The 17,706-nt window shown below is 40.3% G+C and overlaps 1 protein-coding gene across 1 annotated transcript in view; it reads right to left on the bottom strand.

The window, feature by feature from the left end:
* Nucleotides 1–17,706, bottom strand: part of plod1a (procollagen-lysine, 2-oxoglutarate 5-dioxygenase 1a) — a 37,136-nt gene that overhangs the window by 3,217 nt on the left and 16,213 nt on the right. The window contains exons 10-18 of the mRNA XM_086278957.1: nucleotides 16,039–16,160; nucleotides 15,762–15,866; nucleotides 15,481–15,606; nucleotides 13,754–13,889; nucleotides 13,547–13,660; nucleotides 11,717–11,782; nucleotides 11,344–11,448; nucleotides 9,458–9,604; nucleotides 103–228 (exon numbers count right to left, since the gene is read on the bottom strand). Of these exons, the coding sequence (XP_086135083.1) occupies nucleotides 103–228; nucleotides 9,458–9,604; nucleotides 11,344–11,448; nucleotides 11,717–11,782; nucleotides 13,547–13,660; nucleotides 13,754–13,889; nucleotides 15,481–15,606; nucleotides 15,762–15,866; nucleotides 16,039–16,160 (1,047 nt within the window). The remainder of the gene's footprint in view (nucleotides 1–102; nucleotides 229–9,457; nucleotides 9,605–11,343; nucleotides 11,449–11,716; nucleotides 11,783–13,546; nucleotides 13,661–13,753; nucleotides 13,890–15,480; nucleotides 15,607–15,761; nucleotides 15,867–16,038; nucleotides 16,161–17,706) is intronic.

Here is a 17,706-nt window from a genome sequence, read left to right as displayed (position 1 = left end):
GTGATCAAAAGAATGAATTTGTAATGATTTGGTCTCTGTGCGAATAAAACCAAAATACATGTTAACTGAAACGTAGGTGGAAATGGAGCGCTTGACACTCACCTGGTAATCAAGGTCTACTTGGTTGAGTGCAATGTTTACAGTGAATGTGGAGGCATCATGGTGCGGCCTTAAGGAGGGTTGCTCATCTGGCTTATATCTAACTACAAAGGCTAATTCGAAGTGAGCCTGCAAACACACAGAGGGAAAAGAATCATGCAAACGTTTGCCTGTAGCCCCCTGTACACAGATACACTCCAGTTTATTGAATAAAAGCAGAATCCTGGTTCTTGGTCCAGCATTCACCTCCAGAGATGGAACAGAATGTGTAGCTGTCATGATGTGGCATGAGAGGGGTCAGGTTTCTGTCTCACTACACTAAATCGACTGGAGTGTAACACGCTGATGATAAGACATGCTGGTCAGTAATACACACACAGGATGGTAAATGGCCTGTATTTATATAGCGCTTTACTAGTCCCTAAGGACCCCAAAGCGCTTTACATATCCAGTCATCCACCCATTCACACACACATTCACACACTGGTGATGGCAGCTACATTGTAGCCACAGCCACCCTGGGGCGCACTGACAGAGGCGAGGCTGCCGGACACTGGCACCACCGGGCCCTCTGACCACCACCAGTAGGCAACGGGTGAAGTGTCTTGCCCAAGGACACAACGACTGAGACTGTCCAAGCCGGGGCTCGAACCGGCAACCTTCCAATTACGAGGCGAACTCCCAACTCTTGAGCCACAATCGCCCCAGCACAGATAGCAGCACAGAAACAATGAGAGGTCGACTGTTATCCTGTTTTACTCAACAAGTTCATAACATTTAACGGCTGATTTTGTCCTCCAGTTGTTCTACCAGTTAAATAACCAGATATCAAAATCATTGGTCATCACCTGATCATTACACAGTACTTTCAAACATCTCAGAAGAGATGCAGTTACATCTGTCGTGGCCCTTTTTTAAGACACTCCGGCTAGGCCGTACCATGATGTACCATGATGAAGCTCGCATAGCTTATAAATGTTGGGCCATGGCTGGAAGACCTAAACAAGGCCCAGAATTGGAACAGAAAAAATGTGCGAATGCCAGATATAAGTACGCTGTTCGCTTTATAACTAAAAATGAGCAAATGCTGAGAGCAGATTCTTTGGCCAGGAAAATGCTGTGTAATAATACGGCAGATTTTTGGAAAGAGGTGAAAGCTCTTAATAACTGTAAACCATCTCTACCATCAACTGTTGAAGGTGTTTCTGGGGCAGATAACATTGCAGCATTATGGAGACAGCATTACAGTGCGTTGTTTAACTGTATAAAAAGTGAACCATATGAGGACAATCTTGACATGAGTAATGACACAATAAGTGTAAGGACATATGAAGTATATGAAGCCATTCATAGGTTATCTAATTGTTAGGTATTTTGATACCATAGTAGCATTTACAGGATATTGTTTTATACAGGAAAACTGTTACTCAATAAGGCCCAACTACTAGTTGTTTTTCTCTTTCTCTGTGACCCAAGAATTAATGTGTAGGACTCACAAGCTGGTACCCCAAGGTCGAAAACACCACAGAGATGAGACCACTTCTTTACTCCCATCCTCCCTTTTCTTTATCTCCTGGAAAAGGCTCGTTAAAGGCTAGGTGGTTCGTTTCAGAATTCACTAATGAAAGAACTCTGTATTTTATGTCTAGGAGTGTATTTTGCTGGGATGATCATAAATTATAGCTGAACTGATAAACTACACAAGGGATACTTTGCTCAGAAGGCAGGAAGACGTTTCCTTATTTAGTCTGTACCGGTTTGAACTGGGAAAGCTGACACACGACCCTTTTTTTTCATCTATATAAACTGCTGTGTATCAAATAAACCTTTGAGTCGATTTGGGAAGACAACCTGAAGCAGTCTGTGTTTCCTTGTTCTCCCAAGCTGCTCCCGACGTCGTAACTAACCCAGCTGAATGGCATACCTGAGTGTTACTTTAAATAATTAGGAGTCTTAGAAGGAAAGGACAGAACTCTGCTTATCGCTCACGCCACGGAGGAAACCCGGGAAGGCAATTTCCTTCAATTTTGGTGTCAGAAGTGGGATCCTGACAGAAGGTAAATATGTGTCTTTCATATTTATATAAAGACCTATTATACCTCTCTCAGTGATCGACCATAAAAAAACGGGATATGCTGACGAAGTTTCACTTAGTGATCCAGAGAGATACACTGACTGACTTCCTCAGTCCCCGAATAAAAAAAACGGGATATGCTGACGAAGTTTCACTTAGTGATCCAGAGAGATACACTGACTGACTTCCTCAGTCCCCGAATAAAGTAAATTAACCCTTGTGTGGTGTTGGTGGACACAGGAAGTTGCCTGTTGTCTTGAATATTTTAATTTTGTTTAAAAAATAATAATAATAATAATAATTAATTGTTTAATTAAACGTACGTTAAAAAGTGAGAAGTTGCTCACTCAGAAAAAGTGACACAGAAAGTTGCCTGTTGTCTTAAATACTTCTCGTTAAGTGAGAAGTTGCTCATCAAAGAGTGACACAGGGAGTTGCCTGTTATCTTGAAACGTACGTTAAGAAGTGAGAAGTTGCTCACTCACAGAAAGCTAGTAAATAATTAAATTTAATTTTGTTAAAAAAAAAAAAACGAAAGAAAACTGAAAACGGGTCTCACAGACCCGATTACCATACAAGGGTTAAAAGCAGTAAATTAAAAGCAGAAAGACACAGGAAGTTGCCTGTTGTTTTACGAGAAGTTGCTCGTTAAGCGAGAAGTTGCTCGCTAAGTGAGAGTTGCTCACACAAACAAAAAATTGCTAGCAATAAATTTAAAGTGACCTCAGCTGTGCCGCAGCGAAAATACTAACATAAATCCTCCTAGCGTGTAAACCCCTCTGGAAATCACTGAACATGAGTCAGAATTATTCAAAGACCACAGACAGGTCCGATAAAAAATCTAAAGTACCTGTAAAACCAAAAATTAATAAAATACAAAATAAAGTCTCAAATAACGGCTCAGTATAACTCCCATTTCCGGTTACGTGTAACCTACGTCCGCGAATCGGTGAAGACGTCCATGATCACGTATCCAGAACATGCGGGAGTGCTTATGTGACTGACTTTGTTTACAACTTAAGAAGTTCAATGCATTCTAATTTCTTTTCGGAGCCTTATCCCGAACGATTATCGCCAGAAAACAGGTCAGTAGAAATGTTGAATATCATTTGTGATAAGAAAAGTAGTCTGCTTAAAAAGTCCTGTAGAAAATATATGATAGAATGCCGCGACGTGATGCATCAAATGTTACCGCTATGGACAAAAGGAGGGTAAATAATGACAAAGTCGCCGATTTCTTTAAGAATCTAAAGAAATTCCTGCTAACAATGTCCAGAGACAAAAGTGACTTAAATGCAGTAACTATGTGTAAACAGAAGCCTGATGAATCCATCCTAGTATTCATAAAACGCTTTATGCACTGTTGGACAAGCTAGAGGTGCAAATTTAGCTCAGTTTTCCAGCAGCCGCAGACACCCAAAGCAAAAATGAATTTGTGTATTTAATTTAACATAAAGGGTGAAATGTTTGCTGACACTGATAACAGCTTATGTTTTCTCTGCCCTATGTACCGACATGATGGAGAAGGAACATCCTCTGTGTCAGCTGGACCCTCAGCAGAGAATGAACTCAACATCCTTTTTGTCCGGTACTCTATGTCACACACTGTGCCAAAAAAAAAACGTGTACAGACGCCACTACCAGGTAATCCCATGACTGGGAGCCACACTTTTGTTTCTCTCACACTGTTCAACAACATGATAACTGCTCACACAAGTGAAGGTCAAACAGTGATTTTGTTACATAACTCAGACATAGGTTACGAAATATGTCGACACATAGATCTAACCTACCCTATCCACTGTACTATTTCTGCACTTACGTTGCCAGCTGAATACCAGAATATGACATTATGGTCTAAAAGTGAGAATGATATAGGATTTATTGACTGTACACTTTATCACGTACACTTATTAAAAAACAAGCAGTATATGTCAAGCAGCATCCCATTTCCACGGAAAAAGCCGCAGCTCTAGATGTCATCATAGGAGATTTATTGACTACAGGAGTAATAAAGCCCAAACTCCTGTCAATCCTGTGCCAAAGCCTAACAAACCTGGCGTATGGCGTTTCATACAAGACTTAAGGCAAATTAATGCAGTCAACATTCCTCTGCCACCTCTCGTTTCAGATGTTCACAGCATATTGACATGCATTGCATACACATTTTACCGTGGTGGATTTATGCTCCGCTCCTTTTTCTCAGTACCTGTGACACACAGCCGTTATTTGCATTCACACATAGAAATAAGCAGTACACTTGGACTCGTTTGCCCCAAGGCATGATAGACAGCTCTGCTGCTTTCTCAATGGTGCTTCACTCCTCCTGAGGGCTGTACCCTGATCCACATGTGGATGACCTCCTCCTCTGTGCTGAAAGTGAAAAACTATGTCAAACTGCTACACACATGCTTCTCCAGCACCTCCAAAAGACTGGCCACAAAGCATCTGCAAAGAAAATGCAGTACTGTCAGACTTCTGTTCAATATTTGGGATTCACACTGTCTCACGGAAAACGTTCCATGACTGCAGACAGGGTCAAAGCTGTGACCTCCGTCCCTCGTCCCACTACACAGAAGGAAATGTCGTCCTTCTTAGGCATGGTGAACTATTGCAGACAGTGGATACCAGACTGTTCTTTTCATGACCACATTCTGCGTGACTGTTGTAAAAAAGAGAAGCCTCCTCGAATACTGTGATCCACAGAAATGACTGCCTCTTTCAATGCATTAAAGGGAGTGCTGACCTCCGCCACTCAAAGGTGCTGCCTGAATTGTTCAGGGAATGCCGGCCTGCCTGAGGGCAGTAGCAGCTTGCTCTATCATGATAAGGGACTGCGAGAAGCTCACACTCTCACATGACACTATTCTACACACCAATCACCAGGTCAAACATAACTAAACAACATATGCAAATCTCACTATAAAAGCGAGCAGCACACCTGATTCGCCAGCACATTTATTGATCCTATGCTGTGTTCTTCTGACCGACAGGATGGCTCAGACAGGCTTGACGATCATGACTGCATGACACGTATACAGGAATCCACAGCACAACGTCCAGATTTAGAGCAAACACCTATCTCAGACTCAGCCACGGTTTATGTGGACGGGTCCTGTTCAAGGCCGAGTGACAACTCATTTCTTTGTGGCTATTCAGTGGTAACAGTGCCTGACATCATACTAGAGGCTCACTCATTACCATTTCACTCAGCACAAAAAGCAGAGCTCATGGCTTTAATACGCGCCTGTGAGCTCCATTTGGATAAGCATGTGACAATTTACGCAGACAGCCGCTATGCATTTGGCGTTGTGCATGACTTTGGCACATTGTGGAGACAGAGAGGATTTAGATCTGCTGATGGAAAATAAATTGCTAAATTGTGATTTTGTTCAAAGACTTTTGCAGGCTATACAGCTGCCATCGGCCGTTGCAGTTGTAAAAACGAAAGGACACAGTACAGCTGACACAGACGAAGCAACAGGTAATGCTTTAGCAGACGTGACAGCCAAGGCTGCAGCTGCATCACAGCTCCCACCTCCGCAGGAAGTATTATCTGTGCCCCTACAGCTGCCACTTGTTACACTCCCAGACTATTTAGACACAAATGTTGATTTAAAATTCATACAAGAGCAAGCCTCTGCATAGAATAATGACTGTACCTTAGATGACAGAGATGGCTTATACAAAATCTTAAGGGTTTGATTGCCCTCCCATATTCCCTGATGCCAGTCCTTGCCCGACATTTTCACTGTGTGAGTCATGTCGGACAAAGAGGGGTAATAGGGGCAATAAAATCAAGATTTGTAATTGAGAAAACATCACATGCAGTAAAAAGCATATTAGCAACCTGTCTAACATGTGCACGAACTAATGTAGGAAAATCAAAAGCAAAACATCAGCATTTACCACAACCAGATTTTCCATTTCATACATTACAAATTGATTTCACACATATGCCAGCACAAGGAAGCATCAAGTACTTACTGGTAATAGTGGATCAATTTAGTAAATGAGTAGAAGCTTATCCAACCTCAAAAGAAACTGCAGAAGTAGTCTGTCAAAAGTTGAGCAATGAAATAATACCCAGATTCGGAATACCTCACCAGATTAACAGTGATAGAGGATCTTCATTCACATTAGAAGTAATTCAAAAGTGTGCTAAAACTTTAATGACCTGGGTCAAATTACTTCCTCAAGTCCTCTGTGAGATTAGAATGACTCAATCTGAAGTAACCAAATTATTTCCATTTGAAATAAGACTATTTCCAAGACCATGGTCAGCTTCCAGAGGGGCACCGCTAGTAGAAGGTGATGTATATTGCATTGTCCACTGATGTTCACAACCTGGTAGAAAAACTGAATAATAACTATCAGAAAGTTTGTCTCTCTCAGCTTTTCCCCTCCACAGTTCCACCAGTGGAGACAAGGAGACGCATGTTGGAGAAGCCACTAAAACCAAGGACACTCTGGGAGGCCGCGTTTTCCAGCCCCCAGGCTTTACTGGCAGTGACGAAGAACCAGCATCCTCACAGACGGACAACCTCAGTGGATTCATGCCAGCAGGGTTAAGACCAGCCCAATCGGACCATCTCAGGCGTCGGATCAAGCAGACGACATCTCCGGCGAGCCAGCGCCCGGAACTAGAGCAAATAAACACACACGGGTAGATGACATCTCAGGCGAGCCAGCGCCCGGATCCAGTGCACACACGCAATCACTGATTAACACACAACGCCTGAAAGAACAACAACAAGGTACTCAAACATCCAGCAGGAACAGAAAGCCAAAAGTACCACATGATGTCTAACCTGATAAAGCCAGACTCATTCCATCCTGATAATGGAGAAAATGAAATGCCCATTGTCATCATACGACGCTTATTCAATGTCTCTCGAACCTGGGACCAGGCCAGGAGACGACTGAAGAACTGTTTTTCTTATATACTTTCTTATATATTTAGGTTATTTATCACATCTATCGCAGTAACCTTAGGATTTCTCTTTGCTATTTTGTATTGTAAAGTGCAACCCTGTTCACATTTCTGCAAGCCACATTTTCAATGATAACCCGTATAGCTACTAGTACAGCTACTTCAATGTATTTGCAATTGGCACAAATTGACCCAGATTATGTGTCAGATGTCATCAATGATGTTCCTGATGTGTATATTGAACATTAGGTTGTGAACTATTACATTTTATGATTTGCTTTTTATATTATGTTATTACATTTGTGATTTTTCCTTTCTATTTGAGTTATTATTTTTAAAAATAATAAAAGAGGGGAACTGTTAGGTATTTTGATACCATAGTAGCATTTACAGGATATTGTTTTATACAGGAAAACTGTTACTCAATAAGGCCCAACTACTAGTTGTTTTTCTCTTTCTCTGTGACCCAAGAATTAATGTGTAGGACTCACAAGCTGGTACCCCAAGGTCGAAAACACCACAGAGATGAGACCACTTCTTTACTCCCATCCTCCCTTTTCTTTATCTCCTGGAAAAGGCTCGTTAAAGGCTAGGTGGTTCGTTTCAGAATTCACTAATGAAAGAACTCTGTATTTTATGTCTAGGAGTGTATTTTGCTGGGATGATCATAAATTATAGCTGAACTGATAAACTACACAAGGGATACTTTGCTCAGAAGGCAGGAAGACGTTTCCTTATTTAGTCTGTACCGGTTTGAACTGGGAAAGCTGACACACGACCCTTTTTTTTCATCTATATAAACTGCTGTGTATCAAATAAACCTTTGAGTCGATTTGGGAAGACAACCTGAAGCAGTCTGTGTTTCCTTGTTCTCCCAAGCTGCTCCCGACGTCGTAACTAACCCAGCTGAATGGCATACCTGAGTGTTACTTTAAATAATTAGGAGTCTTAGAAGGAAAGGACAGAACTCTGCTTATCGCTCACGCCACGGAGGAAACCCGGGAAGGCAATTTCCTTCACTAATAATAAAGCTTCTGGTTTGGATCACATCACTGCAGAACATTTAAAACATGCTAGTTTAAGGCTAGCTCCTCTTCTAGCACTCTGTTTCACTGGGTTTATGATTCATGGCATATTACCAGACTCAATGCTGTGTATTTTACTGGTACCAGTTATGAAAGACAAAGCTGCAAAAGTGAGCTGTTTGGATAATTTAGGCCGATTGCACTAGCCAGTATTTTATCTAAGGTGTTAGAAAGAATCTTGTTTGACAGAGTTAGTGTGTTCATCTCTTCTCTGGATAATCAGTTTGGCGTCAAACCAAAGCACGGCACTGACATGTGCATATATGCACTCAAGGAAGTAGTCAGTTTGTATAGGGCTAAAAATTCATCTGTCCTCATGTCTTTCATTGATGCCTCTAAGGCTTTTGATCGAGTGAACCACAGAAAACTTTTTGATAAAATGAAGAGACGGGGAGTTCCTCAATACATCGTGAGGATTCTCTCTTACTGGTACGCTCATCAGAACATGCAGGTTAAATGGGGAAGCAGTATTTCTGCCCCCTTTGGTGTCAGCAATGGTGTCAGACAGGGTGGGATTTTGTCTCCAATTTTATTTAATCTATATGGTAAATGATTAAATAAAATTGAACTTAAAATCTTTGAAGTTCAAAACAAAATTTACTGATTTCTTTTAAGTAATTGTGCATTATGTATATTATGGTTTTATATTTTTACAAATGCTTTATCTATATATATATATATATATATATATATATATATATATATATATATATATATATATATATATATATATATATATATATATATATATATAGGCTGGGGAACTCTCACACGCCGGCTGACACGTGAGACACAGAAAGGTCGTAACAGAAATCCTGCCAGGCTACTGAGAAAGGTTCTCACCACAAAGGTAAACGGACACACACTGTCACCACACACTGAACTGCACACTCACGGTACCACACAAAGTACACACATGCACACCAAATGATCACAGGTTTCATGTCTGTCAGCTGTTTTATATGTAAGCTGTGGGATGTGGCCGGCCTAGCTGGAGTGTCTTAAAGAAGTATTCATGTGCCATTGCTTGAAATTTCTTCCTGTTTCTACAAACACTCAGGTATATGTGTGTACTAAAGATTTAAAAAAATGAATCAGTGCATGTGACACCAAAATGTCAAGAGCAGGTGACGTAAATGAGCTGAGAATGTGTTCACAGTGTGCTTCTTCAGTAAAGCTGAGAACATCCTTCACAGATCTCACATGGAAGGAGATTCTTGAATTTTCTCTGAAACATTTCACAAGTGTGTGTAGTGATGGTCTTACCTTGGTGTAGTATCCAGGGAACATTTTTTCTGTGATTGGTACCACATACTCCACTAAGAATTTCTGCCATTCTTTTTCAAAGTTGATTTGAATCATATGGATGTCGATGGTGGGGACATTCTCATAGCCACCAGTGATTCGGTTATCCTGGAAAAACAAGAAACTTCTATCAGGTATATAGTTAAAGTACAGGAGGTATTCAGGACCAGATTCCAGAAAGGTTGGGAGCCTGTACGGTGTGAATAAAAACAAATACAGTTATTTGTAAATCTCCATATTTTAAAACCACATTTTATTCACAACAGAATATAGAAAACATTAAATGTATGAACTGGGAAACTGACTTTATAAAAAAGACACTTATGGCCTTTTTCGGATTTGATGACAGCAACAGGCTGAAAAAGTAAGTAGTACTAAAAAGAAACTGGAGCTGTTGGAACAATTTGAATGAACTTGGTTAATAAGTAACAGGTCAGTGACATCAAATAAAGACGAGCAGAGAGAGGTTTACCTGTCTGCAAAAAATTGCATCTATAAATTGTGAAACAACTTCAGAATAATGTCCTTCAACAAAACTGATCTCGTTATTATTGTACGATCTACTGTACAATATAAAGTGCGAGTACAATATAAGGCGACTGTTATTGTGATTTGGCGCTTTATACATAAAATTGAAGTGAAAATTGAAATTGTTATCAGTACAGAATATCATCAAAGGATTCAGAGAATCTGGATAAATCTGTGTGAAAATCAGTGCAAACACAGTTTGCTGTGCTGTCCACAGATGCAGGTTCAGGTCTCTCTCTGGGCCAAGCAGCTTTAAAATAGACTGCAGAAGAAAACATGGATGCTGCTCTGGTCTGAAGTGAAAAGAGACCGTTTGGCTTTTTATCCGCACTCGTTTCAAAAGCCTGCGTCTCTGATGGTACTGAGGTGCATCGGTGTCGATGGAAGCTGCAGCTTGCTTGCTGTTATTGCTTTACAATGACATATGCTCGGATCAAAACGAGACTATTCTAAACTGCATACTGCATCTGTTAGAATACCTCAGCTTGGTAGAGTTCACGTGCTGAACTTCAGGCCTAACTTTTCCTCAAATGAAAACATTTATGAAGCAATATGATGATGAAGACCCAGAGCTGTGGAGGAGCTAGAATCCTATATCAGACGAGAATGGAACAACACTCCTCTCCCAGGATGTTGTTCAGCATAAATGAAAACTACTCTCAGTTTTAATTGGAGATAAATGATCTCAATTTCAGCAGCAGGGCCACACCTCCAAACACGCCCCTTCCAGGTCTTACCCCCCAGGTCTACAAGCCGTCCCTCCCCTTTTTAATTCTTTCACTTCTCATTAGTACACGGGGATCTGCCAGGCCCGGGCGCCGCCGCCAGGCCCCATCGAGGCCTTCACCAAACAGCAGCTCAATTCTTGATTAAGCCTTTATCTACTAAAAAACCTAAAATGAGGACGTGAGTTCAGCGAGTGAAATACACACTGTTGTTAAAGAAGAGGGAATCTTCACAGTGGCTGTCTTTACCTTTAGAGAGATGTTGCTGTCATCAAATTAAATATGAGCTAGTATGTTTCTTAAAATGGCACATTTTATAAGCGTTTGATATGTTTTCTTTGTTCTATTTGAATACAAATATGAGTTTCTGAAATTTGAAAATCACAACATTCACTTTTTATTTTTTTACACGACGTTTTCAGAGTTGGGTATGTAGCTGGAAGATGCAAATGACATGAACTTGTGACAAATAATGCAAACAAAGACTGAATATAAGGAACACTGGAGCTCAGTGATGTCGTCTTATTACATTACTGACATGTTATTATCAATAATCATGACTACATGATTAATGTTAATAACAAGATGCCTTACCGCATTGCCCCCTCCTGACCACTTTCCATAGTGCTCCATTTCTTCAATCATGTGGTTACAAGCAACAGTGGAGAAGACTGGGAACCAGTACACATCTGGGCAAGGCTGGAAGGCAGAAGATACAACAGCATTAAGCACCGAGTAACAGCTTGTAACAGAACTGCCTCTTAAAGGAAGGTCTACAAACTGAGGACGGTGTTAGTTCCTCTGGTTATGGCAGATGTAACTGAACTAACTTCTTATCTGTGCCACAATATTTATAAGAAACATGGAAGTTGATAGGAGTTCAATGTATTTGCTTTTGCCTCTTCTAAACACAACAGCTCATTCAGTAGGTTAATCTGACTCCAGCTCAGCTCGAGTTTAAACTTACATTTTCAATCAGCTTGTCCTTCATGATGCGGGTATAGTTCTCATGGATGTAGCGCTCCTCCCAGTCCTGAAATAAATATAACATACAGATTTGCTCATTGCAAATCACACCGTGTCCTCATCAAACCTTCGCGTAGACGCAGAAATTCTTCTAGACTGCCTTCTTTTACATATGAAGATCAGACGGTGGCTTAGCTTAGACAGTAACGTTAAAAAACGTTTAAACTGACTGTTTCAGTAATGTTGATGTTGACATGTATACTAAAACTTTGATACTTTATGCTGATGTCAGCACTCGTAACACGGAAATCCCCTATAACGACATCTACAATGTTCTCATGGATCATTTGTGCTGAAGTCGTATAATGTTGTAAAAAAAAAAAAAGAAGATTGGTTCAGCACATCTGTGAATATATCTTATCTACCATCACATCACAAAAAATACAAACTGAATTTCACTGTGAACATTACAAAAGACTTTCTCAGACAGTTTTCTGTAGATAATTACTTTTAAATTTCATTTTTCTTTTCAGGATTTTTCTGAGAAATATTCCAAATATGTGTGTGGAGCTAAGATGATTGAAGACACTGTGTCTGAAGAAGCGCACAGAGGGAGGAAATAAGCATAGCTCTTATTTTACAGTATACATGGCAAAGCATTTTAATACTTAACAATTTAAGTGGATGTGTACTGTAGATGATACAGTCCTGATCAAAAGTTTAAGACCACTTGAAAACTCATATTTTGCATGGTTGGATCTTAACAAGGTTCCAAGTGGAGCTTCAACACGGAACAGGAAGAAATGGGAGTGAGACAAACCAGAGTGAGACAACACACCTGTCAGACTTAAGATCCCAAACATATTTTGTATTATACCTTCATGAACACATGATTTATGAATCCAGTTTGCACTTGTTTCCTGCACAATGTCTGTCTTACGTCTACTGTTTGTAGCTAACTTCATTTTTACTTTTACATTTTTGTATCTCATAGTATAAGAGGCCCTTACCAGGCATCTGTGGCACCTTTACTATTTTTGTTGTTTATTTATTATTTACTGTAACTGTAACACAGCAGTTTCCCTTTGGGATCAATGAAGTGTTCATCTGTCATCCATCTAATGATTAGGAAAACCGATGAGACCAGGATGTGGATTACCATGTGACTTTTTAAACCTGCCATATTGCAGTACATACATGATATGACCTGCATGTTGTCATGCTCTGATGACGGTCATAAAACTGAAACGTTAGCATGTTTGGTGGCATGGCAAAAATACACTGGTGAAATTGAGATATGGCAACTATTCCCCTGAAATTTTAAGCCAGTCCGACATATTTTAGATTAGGTTTATCAAAGGTTTCCTCGAGGAGGAACTGTGGACGTTCTCTCGCAGATATATATCATCATTTGGTGTCCTAGTAAAAAATAGCAAGCGGTGTTTCTTTAAACCCAACCTAAAAACCCACTGTCTATACATTCACACAAACTACATTAATTATTTAAACACTCTTCATATGTTACACTGTTTTATTCCTTTGCTTTGTTTTTCCATTTTGTCTCATTTTATATTTGTGATTCTGATTTTATATAAACACAGGGATCCTTTACTGAGCCTATATAACACATAGTGTCTGAGTGGTGAGATACTGTGTACTTATATGAATGTTTTGATTTTGTAGCTAACATTTATACATCACTATAAAATTAAAACAGCTTTTATATCGTACATACAGTAGCAGCTTAATTCCACCAACTTCATTTCTGCCACTGCAATAACCATTCTGCCTGCCACAAACACTACAGCAGCTAGTAATGTTTCCATCTCACCACTGGATTTTCAAAGATCTGCCACAGATCATTGTGTAGATGACCGGTCTGGTAATTTTCTGTAGACAGGATGCGGCCAAATGTGTGCATGTTGGTTACATACATGAAGATTCCCTGAGAGCAAAAACAACAGGTCAGTCACTACTGTGGACAGTTTTGAACTTTTCTTTAGGTTAAAAAAAACAGTTTCCTGTTTCTCTTACTGACCTTGTTGCGTATGTTGTGGCAGAAAGCCATGTCAGGGTCCGAGGAGCTGAACAGCTCGTAGTCTTTCAGCTCTCTACGGAGGAGGCTGCCTTTCACCAGGTACACATTGGACACATATGGCACATTCCAGACGCCCCTAAAAACAACAGATAATTGATGGACCAACAAATGTTCCAATGAAGTCTTAGCTGCTACAAATTTCTGTTGGTCATTATTTAACAAGCCCACCCTACAGGCACTTTTTTCAGGCCTGCTGTGCTTTTTTTTGTGGCGAGTTGAACAAAATGTCATCACTGATGCAAGCTGACTGTTAGTTGGTGATGTATGTTGAACGTGACACGTGAAACGAACAAAAAAAGAGAACGTAGCGTCTCAGGAGAATGAGGCAAAGAACACGATACACTAATGCACACATCACTGTAGAGCTGTCCACCATGTTGGACGTGATAACCTGTGGCGATCACGTCCAATCACGCCTACATTTCTTACATAAACATGATCACTGCCCACCTTGCTTACACTCAGCTGTCAATCATCAAGGACAGAAGGAGAATCTTTTTATACCTCTCCTTCATCGTATACATAGAATTTGTTATAAGTTATTTCAATTTTTAAACTCACCAGTATCTGTTTCAAATAATATTTGACCATTTAAAAATCTTACAGTTATATTTTTATTATGTCTTTCTAGTTTTTTCTTTCTAATCTTTCTCATCTGCCTTCTCCACCACTTCTCCCATCCTCATCCCCATCTCATCCTCTCCCTTCTCACCTGAAGCCTCACTCTTGAACTGAAGTAATGGTTCTAGCATAAGAAATCCTACAGGAATATACTCATTTATTCTTGATGTTGTTGCAGTTATTAATTATCAGCAGATCAGACATCCCTCCTATCTCCAGACAGGTGACGAGAGCCAAAGAAAGCTGAATTTACGGTCGAGCAGAGGGAGCACAATCGCTGTCAGATGCTGTCAGTCAAAGCATTTTATAGATACAACATCTCCATATTTCCACATTTCACCTTTTTTCTCAAAATTGCATTTAGACATCAATCTTGAAATTTCTGCTTTATTCTCAAAGACATTGATGTTTTGAGGTTTTTGTTGCTGTTCTCCGGTTCCTGCTGAACTGCGCTATCACAGAGCGTGAACTCCATGATGACACACTTTCATCCCAGAGCTTTATTATTCTGAAGGATCAAGTGAAGGTGGATCTAGCCAAGGTCCAGGTGGGTTGTACTTACAAACAGCCACAGCAGTTCCTGCCATTTGACAACTTCTACCATCGCTTTATCTTTACCAAGACAGGTCTGCCTCTCACCTCTCCTAAACTCTCGATCTATTTTAAATTCTCATCCAGCTCCTGTGCTCACACACACTTGTGAACATTGGGGCTAAGGTTGCTGAGAATCAAACTCATTCGATTTTTAAAAGATGAACATATAGCACCAGTTTGAAAATCCCAATTCCTTCTTGAGTTATTGTATTCACAGGATTTTCTGGAAACTTGACCTCTGACCTTGACCTTTAGGTCACCAGGATTCAAACTTGTCTGAGAGTTTTCCTAGATACACCTAGACACACTAGTTATTGCAGGCACAGATTTGGGTATCTGTACCACCCACAGGTGACGACAACACCCCCTCAGCCTTTTATGGTCAAAAATGAGGAATGCAAAAAAAATTCTAAATGCTGACAAAGGTTTTAGGGAGCAAATAAGCAACTTACACTCTCCGTCCTTGTACAATGTCCACATAGTCCTCAGACCTGGCGTAGTAGCCGTCTCCACTGAGGGCTCCCCAAAAGTTGCTCCACAGCCGACCAGCTCGAGTTATCATTGGTGCTACAATAGGACTGCAGGAGGCCATTCAAGAAGTGCTATGTGTTACATTTCTTCATCTAGACATATACTCAACTCACATAAATACACTAGAGCTAAAGAAGTTAAATGTGACTGTGACTACTGCCAGCACATCAGTGAATGACTCAGTATAAAAACATTTCCTTACAGGTTTTGTTCAATCAGAATTTTGAGTGTATCCTTGTTCTTTAAGACCACTTCAATGTCCAAACTGAAGAAATAGTCACAGTCCTGGTCCCTCCGGCACAGATCGCTGAAGAAGAAAACACACTGATAGATTAGCACATATATTATAATAGAATTTAAAGAGCAATCTGTTATTGACCTTAATACTGTATAATGAAGAGTACACATCATCTTCTACAACTCAGTTGATAAACATTTTAAAATGAAGATGTGTCACGTTCTGGTTGGACAGTACTCACAGGCCTAGGTTCCTAGAGGCAGCTCCATCCATCTCTTCTTCAGGTTCGATGACTGTGACATTCTCATACAGGCTTCCATAATCCTTTAGGAAAGATCGGACCTGACGCTGATGATGAGCTTCCTGGAGGGAAAAGGAAAACACAAAGAAATGCAGAGCAGGAAGACTGCTGTGAAGATAAATATGTTGCAAAATGTAGAATAAAAAGTGAGAATGTGTAGAAACCTGTACGTTTTTTACACGCTTGTGTTTTAAATTTACGGTTACAGAAAAAATGCATAGATTGATGTTTTCACAAATATACTAGAACTGCAAACTTGTAATTCAAATTTTTGTCATATTTATTTATTTGTTTACTTCTTATAATCACAAATCTGAATAAAAGTGCTTGACTGCATCCTCTCAAGTCACAAATCCACAATCTGCACTTTGACTGTGATGTGTGGTAAAACTCGAGCTTGTAGGCGGTGGTGAGGAGCATGGTGGTTGGGGGTGGAGGGAGCAGGTCAGCCAATCAGAAAGCAGAAGACCAAATGATCTTCATTAGCCAATGGTACAGCAGCATTTGACATCATACACACGACTGTTGCTGACCTACTGCATAAACACGCAGAGGCTTTAATCACCATCACTGGTTTAATCACACCACTCTGGACTCCAGTCTGCCCACTTTGCAGTAATATGTGGACTGCAAAACACGGGACAATAAACCTCCTCCCACTCAGTGGATCAGACCACACTCTTGTCCAGTTAGCACCTCAGTATGTTCCTGCTGCTTCCTGTTGCCACCAAGTCTGCAAGGAGGTGGAAGCAGGAAGCCAGCGAGGCTCTGCAGAACTGCTTGAGGTGTCTAAAGAGTGTGAAAATGCATCAACAGCGTATTCATTACATGTAAGAGTAAAAGACACTCGATTTCAAAGATGTGACAAAAGATTTCCTGCAAAAATGTCACAGGCTATAACACCACCTAAATGTTTGCCAAATCAAAAAAAAAGTTGAAAAGAATGTACAGAAATGTCTGAGGAGGGCATAAAGGTTAACCCATATGACAAAGGTGGGGAGGCGCCAAAGGATAACTGCTGCCTGGACATTGAGGACACTGTGTACAAATCACAAGTACTTGATTCCCTCCAACTCTCTGTGGCTAAACGCACTGCTGGGTTCCACACACAGCAGTCTAACAAACTATTCTCCTAGTTTCATGGACTTTGTCAAAGAGAAAATCATGAACCCATCTTCTGTTAAAATTGCCTAAATCAATCTGTTCATTACCTACTAAGTTACGTTAAATCCAGCAGGTTAATAATTTTTAGAAGGACTGAAAATGTCCTTATAAACCTTCATGTGAAGAGAAGTCCTCAAAAACGTCAAAGTAAGAAGGTCATGCAGCTGTGATAAGAGTAGATACTGTAACCATTCTGATTCCATTATCGATATCACTTATCGACTGTCACTGGCTCTGCTTTGAGAGTCACCACCGTCCCTAAGCAACACATCAACAGCATTACATTCATGCACATACTTGCACGCTATGCGGTCAAATGTTTGCGGGTGTTTGTTGAGGTTTTTCCTTTCTTCGTCACGTGTGTTATGAATAAATGTTCTTTTTTTTCGGTACCGGTACTGGTTTTATTTTGTTGTATTTATCCACGACACCTTAAAGGCCGGT

The sequence above is a fragment of the Aulonocara sp. 'chitande type north' Nkhata Bay genome, linkage group LG20 (assembly GCF_057382095.1).
Source record: "Aulonocara sp. 'chitande type north' Nkhata Bay isolate Kocher_YH1m ecotype deep benthic linkage group LG20, A_spYH_male_GT1.1, whole genome shotgun sequence".
In the NCBI taxonomy this organism is placed as follows: Eukaryota; Metazoa; Chordata; class Actinopteri; order Cichliformes; family Cichlidae; genus Aulonocara; species Aulonocara sp. 'chitande type north' Nkhata Bay.
Note: the sequence above shows the minus strand (reverse complement) of the source record. Positions and strands in the feature narration are given on the sequence as shown.